Source organism: Mobula hypostoma, chromosome 1 (assembly GCF_963921235.1).
Source record: "Mobula hypostoma chromosome 1, sMobHyp1.1, whole genome shotgun sequence".
Lineage (NCBI taxonomy): Eukaryota > Metazoa > Chordata > Chondrichthyes > Myliobatiformes > Myliobatidae > Mobula > Mobula hypostoma.
In genome coordinates this window covers 110744881-110757925 of record NC_086097.1, presented here as the reverse complement: position 1 = coordinate 110757925, position 13045 = coordinate 110744881, and the positions used below count along the sequence as shown (strand labels likewise).

General features: G+C 42.6%; 1 protein-coding gene across 1 annotated transcript in view; it reads left to right on the top strand.

The window, feature by feature from the left end:
* The window catches only part of itga9 (integrin, alpha 9), a 430612-nt gene that overhangs the window by 92753 nt on the left and 324814 nt on the right, over positions 1–13045 (top strand). Inside the window, exon 8 of the mRNA XM_063054766.1 lies at positions 307–369. Coding sequence (XP_062910836.1) covers positions 307–369 — 63 coding nt within the window. The remainder of the gene's footprint in view (positions 1–306; positions 370–13045) is intronic.

Genomic DNA, 13045 nt, shown 5'->3' with positions numbered 1-13045 from the left:
TCTATAAAGCTGTTTTTTCTGTATAAATCCTATGGACAAGAATCTGTATGATTAGTGTTCTGGATGGGAACTTATCCCTACGTTAAAGTCATAGTTGACACTAATCTGTATATTTCTGAGAAATGACTAAGGTATATTTTGTGTCAAAAGTTACGTTGAGTTCTGCCATGAAATATATACATTATGAAAAATTATATTTTGACCCTGTCATGCAGTTTTCTCCCTCATGGCTTAGGAGTAGTGTGTATAATATCACAAATTTGCTTAATGTTGGTGTAATCTAATACATTATTATTTCCTTTTTAGGTGTACATATTTAAAATTGACGTAGATAAACTCTCAACAGTGTCCACTTTCCCAGGAAAAGAGGTCAGTTTTGTAAATAGTTGATTTTTCTTCTGTCAATTTCATTTCCTCCTCAACATTAATAGAGAGAAGGCCCTTGACTATTCTGTCACTTGTACTTGTTTGATTCTCCTCCTGGATCTGTGAGTGTACTGTGTGTGAAGAGCTGGTTATTACATCTACTTATTAGGTTGCTCTATCAGCCCGCCTTGGTGATTGTAGTGATAAGTATCTCCTACTGGCTCTCATAAAGGCAACAAGGAGATCAGATTTAAACACAATTGTGCAAATCTGCTGTAGTGTTTTGCTGAAACCGGTTGAACGAGAGTAAGACTTGTCTTTTTTTATAGAACTTTTCATGTTGTTGGAACATCTCAATGCACAGTGCTACCCTGGTCTTTGAACCTTTTCTGTCATCCAATAACATCAATACTGATCTTTTTCTGAATCTAATTTCCATAACCTTGCCTTGATTTTATATCTCCTAGTTTCTGGACTCAACAAAAATCCACCAACCCCTGTTTCAGACCTCTACTTTGTGTGAAGATGTGCAGAAGGTCTTCACTTTAATTTAAAAGGTTACCTTCCTTGTTCTGGTACTCTAGGCAGAAGTAATGTTTCTTTCTTATCTACATTTTAACAACCTTAGTTTTTTTTTGTTTCTAAAAAGTTCCACTAGTGATGCGCTTGCGCAGCTCGGACGACAGCGCGAGTATGCGCACTAGACAGTGGCCAGCACAATCTTAGTTTTTAAGGTGATTATCATACTTTTATCTTCCATTATCAAAGGACTGAAAATCTACACTCCTAATTTAACCCTTTCAGCCTGGTTGAAGTTTTAACGATTATAAAATTGTGAATTTCTCCAGCAGCAGCCCTCACCATGAGTAGCCTGTGGGAAAGGCATTGATTATTAATAAAACCAGCACGGCAGCGCCTCTACTTTCTTGGGAGTTTGTGAAGTTTCGGCATGTCATGTAATACTTGGACAAACTCCTAGTGATGTGCAGTGGAGAGCGTATTGACTGCTTGCGTGAGGATCTGGTGTGGAAACACCAATGCCCTTGAACGGAAAAAAAATAGTGGATGTAGTCTAGTCCATCACTGTTGAAGCCCTTTCCACCATTGAGCACATCTACAAGGAGCTGTGTTGCAGGAAAGCAGCATCCATCATCAGAGGTCCCCACTTCCCAGGACATACTCTCTTCTTTGCTGCTGCCATCAGGAAGGAGGTACAGGAGTCTCAGGATCCACACCAACAGGTTCAGGAGCAGTTACTACCTCTCAACCTTGGGATGCTTGAACCAAAGGAGGTAACATCACTCAACTTAACTTGCTCCATCACTGAACTGTTCCCACAACCAATGGACTCACTTTCAAGGACACTTCACCTCATGTTCTAGATATCTATTTTTTACTTCCTTTTTTTTCCGGTTTTGTATTTGCATAGTCTGTTGTCTTTTGCACTGATTGTTTGTCTCTCTCATTATGTGTGTGTGGTTTTTCATTAATTCTATCGTATTTCTTTGTATTTACTGTGAATGCCCACAAGAAAATGAAATTCAGGGTTGTATTTGGTAACATATATGTACTTTGATAATAAATTTACTTTGAACTTTGGAAGGACCGTGTGTTTACACACAAATTTCAACTTCATGGAATGACTTGTGTCACACTCATACATATGGTAAAGTTTAAAGCTAACAGTCAAACCACATGCTGGCCGTAGAACCCTGTCATACTCCCAGAGTCATCATGTTATTCCAACTGCACTTTTCAGTGACGACAGAAAGCCATCTAGTTCTAAAGAATTGCAAATAGCTCAGGCTGCACCCTTTTATCTCCTTGTTTGTAACCTTTGAAGTTGATTTGCTGTGTCCTCTGCTGTGTACTCTTTTTGGTTGCAATAAGGATTGTGGTTTCAGTTATAAAAAAGAAAATATTGTAGGCACTCAGAGGGTTTAGTAGCATCTACAGAAGGAGAAACGAAGGCCTTCAAGTCCTTTGTCAGAGAGGAAAGAAGGGTGGTGTAAGTGATAGAGAAGAAATGGGGAGGGGTGGATCAGACGAAGGGTAAATCTGGGATAGGTTGAGGTCAGGATGGCTTTGGGGATATGTTTTATAAATCATTCAATTTCTGGGTTCATGGGGACAGACAAGAAGTTGTAAAATGTAGGTATGTAGGACATACTAATGAAGAGCTAAAACTGAGTCAGTATTGCAGTTGGATGTTGTGCATCAGAAGTGACCAATTCTGATGTAGCAGTATCAGTAGCTGGGACAGAACGTGTCATGATATTGGTGATGAGTAGCACTGAGCCAAGACCAGGACAATCGTGGGCTCAGTCGGCAGTAGTTTGCTAAGCCCAAATGTGAGGGCATTTTCACAATTGTTTTGTGTGGGCTTTTCAGGCTGAGCCGGTGTTTAATAGCCTATCCCTAGTTACGCATTGAGAAGATGGTGGTAAGCTATCTCCTTAATCCACCTCAGTCCTTCAGGTGTGGGTATACCCTTTATGTTATTAGGGAGAGAGTTCTAATATCTCGATCCAGTGATGGTCAGAGAACAGAGGTATACGCTTAGTGGCCACTCTATTAGGTACACCGGCTCATTTATGCAAATATCTAATCAGTCAATCATGTGGCTACAACTCAGTGCATAAAAGTATGCAGACATGGTCAAGAGGTTCACTTGTTGTTCAGACCAAACATCAGAATTGGGGAAGAAATGTGATCTAAGTGATTTTGACCATGGAATAGTTGTTGGTGCCAGATGGGCCATTTTGAGTATCTCAGAAACTGCTCATCTCATGGGATTTTCACACACAACTGTCTCTAGAGCAGAATTTCCCAATCTGGGGTCCACGCACCCTTCAGTTAATGGCGGGGATCCATGGCATATAAAAAGGTTGGGAACCCATTTTCTGGAGTTTACGAGAAACAAAAACCTGGTGTGTGATTGGGAGGGCAGCTTATTGGTGACGGTGTTCGTATGCCTCTGTCCTTGTGTCTGGTTGAGGTTGCAAGGTGCTGTCTAAAGAGTCATCGTGGGTTATTGGAATTCATCCTGTATGTAGTTCAGACCGCTGCTACTCTGCATTGGTGGTGGAAAGAATGGTTGTGGACGGTCTGCTTATCAAGCGGCCTGCGGTGTCCTGCATCGTGTTGAGGTTCTTGAATATAGTCAAAGCTGCAATGAATTTGGCAATTTGAGACCATTCCATCAGACTCCTGACTTCGGAGAGTTGGGAGGTCAGTTACTTATGATGGAATTCCCAGCCTCTGGGCTGCTCTGGTGTAGATGGCTATTCCAGTTCAGTCAGTTTCCATATTTTTCTTGCAGTGCAGAATGTGTAGAACAGGGGCATTCAACTTATCAAAGTCTATGCTAGTTTTCAGAGTAATCCCATTGCCTTCCTATTGCTGTTTATTTTTCTCTCTCAGGCAGACTTTGTTTATTCTCCCACTGCACAGTTTCACTAGGATTAATTTACAGTAGCTGAATATCCCATCAGTTAGCTCAAATTTGGGATATGGGAGGAAATTGGAGTATTTAGAGGAAGCCTACAGGGTCACTGACTGTAAAAGCTTCTATAAATACCTGAAGAGAAAAAGATTAGATTAGCTACTTTCAGAGAACGAAGGACAGAAGGGACAAAGTAAGGAAATGCTGGCCGGTGAACTTTGTGTCAGTGTGGGGCAATTACTGGAGAGTATCCTGAGGGACAACTTATTTGCATTTAGAAAGACGGATTGATTATGGATAGTCAGCATGTATTTGTGTATTGGAAATCATGCCTCATGAATTTGAAATTTTGTTTGAAGAGGTGACCAAGAGGATGAAAGAGGATAGGGCAAGGCAGTAGATGTTGTTGATAATGGACTATTACATCAGTGCTGGGTCCTCATTTGTCATCTATATTAGTGATTTGCTTGATAATGCGTGTGGCATGATTAATAAGTTTGCAGGTGAGACCAGACTGAGCGGTACAATAGACAGTGAAGAGGCTGGTGTAAGATCACAAGACCTACATTAACGGTGAAAGAGGGTAAGAGGACAATGGAAGGAATTTAACTCAGCCAAGAACAATGTGATGCTTTTTAGGAAGTTAAACTAGTGCAGGGCATACACAATGAATGATGAAAGTACATCATGCCCTCAAAGTGGTGCAGGTAGACAGGGTGGTGAAGAAACTACAGTATCGTTGCTTTTAGAATCAGAATATCACTGGCACATGTCATGAAATTTGTTTTCTGCCAGCGGTACAACGCAATGCGTAATAATAAAAATTGTGAGTTATGGTAAGTATGTATACAATAATTACATATATGTATTAAGTAGTTAAATAAATAAAGAAAATAGTGAGGTAGTGTTCATGGCTTCAATGTCCATTCAGACATCGGGTGGCAGAGAGGAAGAAGCTGTTCCTGAATCATTGAGTGTGTGTCTTCAGGCTTCTGTACCTCCTTCCTGATGGTAGCAATGAGAAAAGGGTATGTCTTGGGTGATGGGGGTCCTTAATGATGGATGCTGCCTTTTTGAGGCATCGGTCTGTGAAGATGTCCTGGATTCTATGGAGGCTAGTGCCCATGATGGAGCTGACGAAGTTTACAACTTGCAGCAACTTACTTCACTCCTGTGCATTAGCACTCACCAATCCGCCCCTCCCCCATATCAGTGGTGCAGCCAGTTAAAATGCTGTTCACGGTACATCTGCAGAAATTTGCGAGTGTCTTTGGTGACGTGCCAAATTTCCTAAACTTCTAATGGAATACAGTCGCTGTCGTGCCTTCTGCATTGATATGTTAGATCCAGTTTAGGTCCTCAGAGATATCGACACCCAGGAACCTCTTCCAACTTCTCTACCTCTGATCCCTCAATGAGGACTGGTGTGCGTTCCCTCATCCTACCCTTTTTGAAGTTCACAGTTAGTTCTTTCGTCTTACTGACATTGAGTGCAAGGTGGTTGTGGCTGTGACACCACTCGACTAGCTGATATATCTCACTCCTGTACACCCTCTCATCACCATCTGAATCCTGCCATCAATAGTTGTATTATCAGCAAATTTGCAGATGGCGTTTGAGATGTGCCTAGTCATGGGTGTAGAGAGAGTAGAGCAGTGGGTTAAGCACGCATCCCTGAGGTGCGCCAGTTTTGATTGTCAGTGAGGTGGAGATGTTATTTCTGATCCACACAGATTGTGACCTTCTGGTTGGGAAGTCAAGGATCTAGGTGCAGAGGGAGGTACAGAGGCCCAGGTACTGGAGCTTTTTGATCAGAATTGTAGGAATGATTGTGTTAAACAGTGAGCTATAGTCAATAGACAGCATCCTGACATGGGTATTTGTATTGTCCATGTGATTCAAGGCCGCGTGAAGAGCAAACGAGATCGCATCCACCATAGACCTACACTGATAGGCAAATTGCAGTGGGTCCAGGTCCTTGCTGAGACAGTAGTTAATTCTAGCCATAACCAACCTCTCAAAGTACTTCATCACCATAGATGTGAATGCTACTGGACAATAGTCATTAAGGAATCTCACCCTGCTCCTCTTGGGCACTAGTTCAATTGCTGACCTTTTGAAACAAGAGGGAACTTCCAACTTTAGCACTTGCTGCAAGAGAATTGGGACATCATGTCACATTTGTACAGAATGTGGGTTGGGCTGCGTGGAATATTATGTTCAGTACAGGTCACTACCTTAGAAGAAGAGTATGATTAAGTTAGAGAAAATGCAGAAAAGATTCACGAAGATGTGGCCAGGATTGGAGACACTTGAGTTATAAAGAGATTGGATAGGCTGGTCAGTTTTCCTTGGAGTAGAAGAAGCTGAGTGGTGATGTGGTAGAGATATCATAAAATAATGAGAGGCATTGACAAGTTTCAGAGCCAGTGTTTGGTTCACATTGTAGCTTGTCTAAAACAAGACTGCATAGGTTTAAGGTGAGGGGAAGGTTTAAAGGGAATCTTTCACACACATAGAAGTTGGTATCTGGAATGAGCTTCCAGAAGAGATGGTAGAGGTAGGAACAGTAACAGTATGTACTTGAATGAGCGAGGCATAGAGGGATGAAATTAATTCAAACAAGTGGGATCAGTATAGGTCGGCATGACGGTGAATATAGATACACTGGGCTGGAGGGCCTGTTTCTATGTTGTATAGTTCTATGGCTCTTAATAGGCTGGAGTGCATAATCATGTCCTTCCTACAGTGTGGTGACCAGAACCTTAGGTGTGGCCAAACCTGTATTTTGTAACATCCCAACATTTGTGTTTTGTTTCCCCCACTTATGAAGGCAAGCATGCCATATGCCTTTTTCAACACCCTAGTTACCTGAGCTGCCACTTTCAGGGAACTATGGACTTGTCCCGATGTCTCTTGGTTCATCGATATTACTTAGTGCCAGACCATTTATTGATATGACCTATCCCTATTTGCCTTCTCAAAATGCAGCTTGTTGGGATTAAATTTCTGCTAGCATTGCTCTGCCCTACTCTCCATCTGATCCATATTTTGCTCTTGCTTTGGGCAATCTAATTTACTGTCCTCAGCACCGCTGATTTTTGTGTTCTTCTGCAGGCGGTCATACCTCCTACATCCAAATCACTAAAAATACCACAAACAGTAAAGGTCCCAGCACCAATCCTTGTGTAGCATGACTGGTTGCACCAATCCACACCAAATACTTCCTTTTATTAGATTAGATTAGATTCAACTTTATTGTCATTATGCCGAGTACAGATACAAAGCCAATGAAATGCAGTTAGCATCTGACCAGAAATGCAAAGAATAGTATTATTTACAAAATAACTACGAATAAAAAGTAAGTGCAAAGCACACAAATATAAAAGTACTGAGACAGTACAATATGGGTGCAATACTGCTTAGCGCTGTGATGTGAGGTTCAGCAGGGTCACAGCCTCAGGGAAGATGCTCTTCCTGAGCCTGCTGGTGGGAACGGAGGCTCCTGTAGCACCTACCGGATGGGCGGAGAGTAAAAAGTCCATGGTTAGGGTGAGATCCATCCTTGATAATGCTTTTCACCCTGCCCAGGCAGCGTTTATGGTAGATGTTCTCAACAGTGGGCAATTGGGTGCCGATAATCTGTTGGGCAGTTTTCACCACACTCTGGAGTGCTTTGCGGTCTGATATGGGACAATTGCCATACCACACTGAGATGCAGTTGATGACTATGCTCTCAATGGTACAGTGGTAAAAGTCTGTCAGTATCCTGGGACGGAGGTGAACTTCCTTGATGCTCCGCAGGAAATAAAGGCGCTGTTGCGTCTTTTTGATCAGGATGGAGGAGTTCAGGGACCAGGTGAGATCCTCAGAAATGTGGACACCAAGGAATTTGAAGCTTGATACACACTCCACTACAGCTCCGTTGATGTAGATGGGGATGTGAGTGTGGCTCCTACCATGCCTGAAGTCCACAATGATCTCCTTGATCTTCTAGGTGTTAAGGGCTAGGTTGTTGTCAGCACACCATGTGGCCAGGTGCTGGAGCTCGTCCCTGTAGGCCATCTCGTCATCCCCTCTGATCAGGCCATCCACTGTGGTATCGTCTGCGAACTTGATTGATTATGCAGTTAGAACCATAATAGGAACACAGTCTTAGGTGAAAAGGGAGTACAGAAGAGGTCTCAGCACACAGCCTTGAGGCACACCGGTGTGCAGGATGAGAGTGGAGGAGGAGAGGTTGTCTAACTTAACTGATTGGGGTCTGTTAGTCAGAAAGTCCAAGGTCCAATTGCAGAGGGATGAGCTGATACCAAGCTGGCGAAGTTTGGCAATCAGCTTGAAGAGGATCACAGTATTGAATGCTGAACTAAAGTCAATGAATAGCATTCTGACGTAAGAGTTGGGGCTGTCCAGGTGGGTCAGGGCGGAGCGAAGTGCCGTGGAGATGGCATCCTCTGTTGACCTGTTGGTGCAATAGGCAAATTGATGGGGGTCCAGGGTAGTGGACAGACAGGATTTCAGATGTGATAGAACTAGTCTCTCAAAGCACTTTGCAGTGATGGGGGTGAGTGCAATTCGGAAGTCATTCAGGCCCGTGGCAGTGGAATGCTTCGGTGCTGGCACGATGGTGGCGAGCTTGAAGCTTGTGGGGACAACTGCCTGGGCCAGGGACAGATTGAAAATGTCCGTGAAGACCCCGGCCAGCTGCCCTGCACAGACTCTGAACACATGGCCAGGTATCCCATCCGGACCAGCTGCCTTCTGTACATTCACCCTGCTCAAGGTGGCGCAAACATCGGAGGTGGAAAGTGAGAGGGGCAGTTCACCAGGTGGGAGATTCGCTTTGAGGGTGACCCCTTTGTTCTCTCGGTCAAAGCGAGCGTAGAAGTAATTGAGCTCATCAAAGCAGAGCTAGAAGGGGGCACAGTACTAGGTGGTTTGAAGTCTGTAATGACCTGTATGCCATGCCACATGTGCCAGGGGTCCGAGGAGTTGAAATGCTCCTCGATTCTCTGTTTGTATATGTGTTTAGCCTGAGGGATTCCCCTCCTTAGGTTGGCCCTGGCTGAGCTGTAAGCCTCCCGGTCTCCAGACCTGAAGGCTGAATCTCTGGCTTTGAGCAGGAGGCGAACCTCTCTGTTCATCCATGGTTTCTGATTGGGGAAAACTTTTATTTATCATGAGAGCCTTTGTGAAAAACCTTGCAGAAGTCCATGCAGAGAACTTCCAATGCCTTGCCTTCATCAGTCCTCTCAGTGGCTTCAAGCCTGAATGAAGTTTGTGCAATGGGATTTCTCCTACATAAAACCACGTTAACTTCTCAGAAGACTGAGTGGTGATCTTATAGAGGAGTGCAAAATCATGAGCGGTGTAGTTAAGGTGAATGATCTCCCTGTTTTTCCCAGGTTTGAGATAGGTGGACAGGTGCATAGATAGGAAAGGTCAAACATGGGTAATGCTTATTGATACGCCTATAAAGAAGGCAAGGCAGCGGTTATATTTCATTAGAAGTTTGAAGAAATTTGGATTGCCACCTAAAACACTCAAAAACTTCTGTAGATGTACCGTGGAGAGCATTCTGACAGACTGCATCACTGTCTGTATGGGGGGGGCGGTGTGGGGTGGGGGAGTGCAGTGCTGTTGTACAGGATCGACAGAAGGTACAGAAAGTTGTAAAATTGGTCAGCTCCATCTTGGGTTCTAGCCACCGTAGTATCCAAGACATCTTCAAGGAGCAGTGCCTCAGAAAGATCCATTATTAAAGACACCCATCACCCAGGGCATGCCCTCTTTTCACTGTTACCATCATGTAGGAGGTACAGGAGCCTGAAGGCACACACTCAATAATTCAGGAACAGCTTCTTCCCCTCTACCATAGGTTTCCTATGTGGACATTGAACCCATGAACTTTAAAAAAAAATTATATATATTATTTAAAAGTGCAAACACGAGGAAATCTGCAGATGTTGGAAATTCAAGCAACACACATCAAAGTTGCTGGTGAACTCAGCAGACCAGGCAGCTGAAACTATACCCCTTGCCCATCCTCTGGATTTTCCCCCCCTCCCCTTTTCTTCTAGGCCTCCTGTCCCATGATCCTCTCATATCCCTTTTGCCAATTAACTGTCCAGCTCTTGGCTCCATCCCTCCCCCTGCTGTCTTGTCCTATCATTTTGGATCTCCCCCTCCCCCTCCCACTTTCAAATCTCTTACTAGCTCTTCTTTCAGTTAGTCCTGATGAAGGGTCTCTGCCCGAAACGTCGACTGTACCTCTTCCTAGAGATGCTGCCTGGCCTGCTGCGTTCACCAGCAACTTTGATGTGTGGCTTGAATTTCCAGCATCTGCAGAATTCCTTGTGTTTGCGTAGATAATGGCCACTCCCTTGAGGATGTTCTGCAGCTATTTTGAGCCATCGGAGAGGAAACATACCACCCTGGAGTCTTCTCAGAGGCACAGGAGTGCATGTCTGTCGCTCACTATCAAATCCTCCATTATTGCTGCTTGGTTACATACCTTCCTCCACAGCATGGGGTGTCAGGTGACATGTTGATCTCCATAGCGATAGGTTTGAGCACAGGAGCAGAAATGACTTTCTGTAATTCTACAGGGCCTTGGTGAGATCATGCATCGTGTATTATGTGTATCAATCACCTCACTCAATGGAAGGATATTCTTCCTACAGAGGAGTCCAGCAAAGATTGACCAGACTGACTCTAGTGAGGGCAGGGCTGACATCTGAAGAGAGATTTGTCATAAGAGTCCTATAGTGCGGAAGAATGCCTTTCAGCCTGGCTCATGCATCTGTATTCATCTCATTTTCTTGCGTTTGGCCTGTATACCTCTCTTCCTTTCCTATCAATGTGCCTTTCTACATTCTTTGTGAACGCTGTGAATGTACCTCTCTTTATCACGTTCCCTGGCAGTGTGTGCCATAATCCCACCATCCTCTATGCAGGTGGGTGGCAAAGTAGCATAGTGGTTAGTACAACGCCTTCTGAGTGACCTGCGTTCAATTCCCGCCGCTGGCTGTACGGAGCTTGTATGTTCTTCTCATGACCACATGGGTTTCCTCCTACAATCCAAAGACGTAGCAGTCGGTAGCTTAATTAGTCATTGTAAATTGTACCATGATTAGGCTAGGGTTAAATCGGAGGATGGTTAGGTAGCATGGCTCAAAGGGACAGAATGGCCTATTCCACACTGTATGTCAATAAATAATAAAAAGTAAAATCTTGCCCTTTCTCCTTAAACCTATATCCTCTAGTTTTAGACTCCCCTGCCTTGAATTTTATAAATCTTTATGAGGTCATCCTCAGTCTCCTTCACTTCAGTGAAATTATCCCAATGTATCTCAATCTCTCCATGTAACTGAAGGATACTGAAGGGATTCACCAGGAGATACCCAACTGGAAAATATAATATTCCAATTGAGAACCATATTCTCTGCATGGCTTAGGCAGACATAAATTCCTCATGCACTATACTAGTTAAGGGCAACAAATTCTAACCCCTTGATAGTTCTCAGTACATTCAGCAGGAGTTTGACCTGAAACATTGCATTCTCATTCTACAGATGTTGCCTGGCCTATTTTTGTACTGCCTGCGTTTTTGTTTCTTTAAAGGATGTGATCTTGGTTCCTCTTCCAGATGCCAGCTGAATACACTGCACAGTTTACCATAAGTACAATGACGGATATTATCTGGTTGCTTTTCCTGGCAGTCACTTCCTTACTGGCAAGAATTACTTCTGCTCCAAGTGCGTACTATAGCAATGGAGGAGGATCTATGGAAAAATATATTATTTAGAGCAAGAGGCTTTTGGAAGGAAAGGACTACATTTGACTTCCTGAGATTTTCTCTGGCAGTAGCCCTTGGTCTCAGACACCAGAATTGCACCTGGATGTCTATTGCAGTTGAGTGAACTGGGAGGTTACAGCTGAAGCTTTCTCTCTTATAGTAGGATTGGGATTTCTGTATGCTTCCAGCGATGCACTACACGGCTCAGTGCCAGAAGTCAAGCTGTTGCCTCCCTAATTGTATTACTTTTTGCCAGGCTATAAGCTTAGAACTAAGAGAATGGACCAATTATTGCTGTGCTTGCGGATTTTTTCTTTCTTAATCTTTCTTTTTTAATCTTTTTATTAATTTTCAAATTCATAAACATAGCAACAATACTAATATAAAGAGATTGGGATTACATTATTGGTAAATGACAAATGCAGTAAAAACTACAGATAATACAAGTACATTAGGCCTCCCAAACTCTTAATATAATTAAACATGACAAAAAGAAAACTGAAGAAATATCAAGAAAAAAAAACCCAAATTAAAAAAAAAACTAAAGTAAACTGAACCAAAAACTGAACTGAACTAAACTAAACAAAGCTGGGCTATTATATTACATCGAATACAACCAATAATGTCATTAGCTCCGCTCCTCTGTCCATAGGTTAATAAAAAGGATTGGGAAAAGGTCAAGCTACATCATATGAAAGTGTGGAATAAATGGCCTCCAATTCTCTTCAAATTTAACTGAAGAATCAGAAGTGACACTTCTGATTTTTTCTAAATTTAAACAAGATATAGTTTGGGAAAACCATTGAAATGTAGTAGGGGGATTGATCTTTTTCCAATTCAATAAAATGGATCTTCTAGCCACTAATGTAACAAATGCAATCATCCAACGAGCTGAAGAGGTTAAAGAACTATGTTCGATCATTGGTAAACCAAAAATTGCAGTAATAGGATGAGGTTGCTAATCAATACACAGAACTGTTGAAGTAATATCAAAGATGTCTTTCCAAAAATTTTTTCAAAAGAGGGCAAGACCAGAACATATGAGTCAAAGAAGCTACCTCAGAATGACATCTGTCACAAACAGGACTTGTATGAGAGTAAAAACGAGCTAGTTTATCCTTAGACATGTGGGCCCTATGCACAACCTTAAATTGTATCAATGTATGTTTAGCACATATAGAGGAAAAGTTAACTAATTGAAAAATTTTCTCCCAATTCTCTGTAGGCAAGTGAAATTGAAGTTCCCTTTCCCATTCATTCTTAATTTTATCAGATATACCTGGCTGTATTTTCATAATCATATCATAAATAATTGCTGTTAAACCCTTCTGATAAGGATTTAAACCTAAAATTTTTCCCGTGATATCAGTTGGATATGAAGTTGGAAAGGTAGGTAGTGTAGTATTTTAAAAGTTTCTAATTTATAAATATCT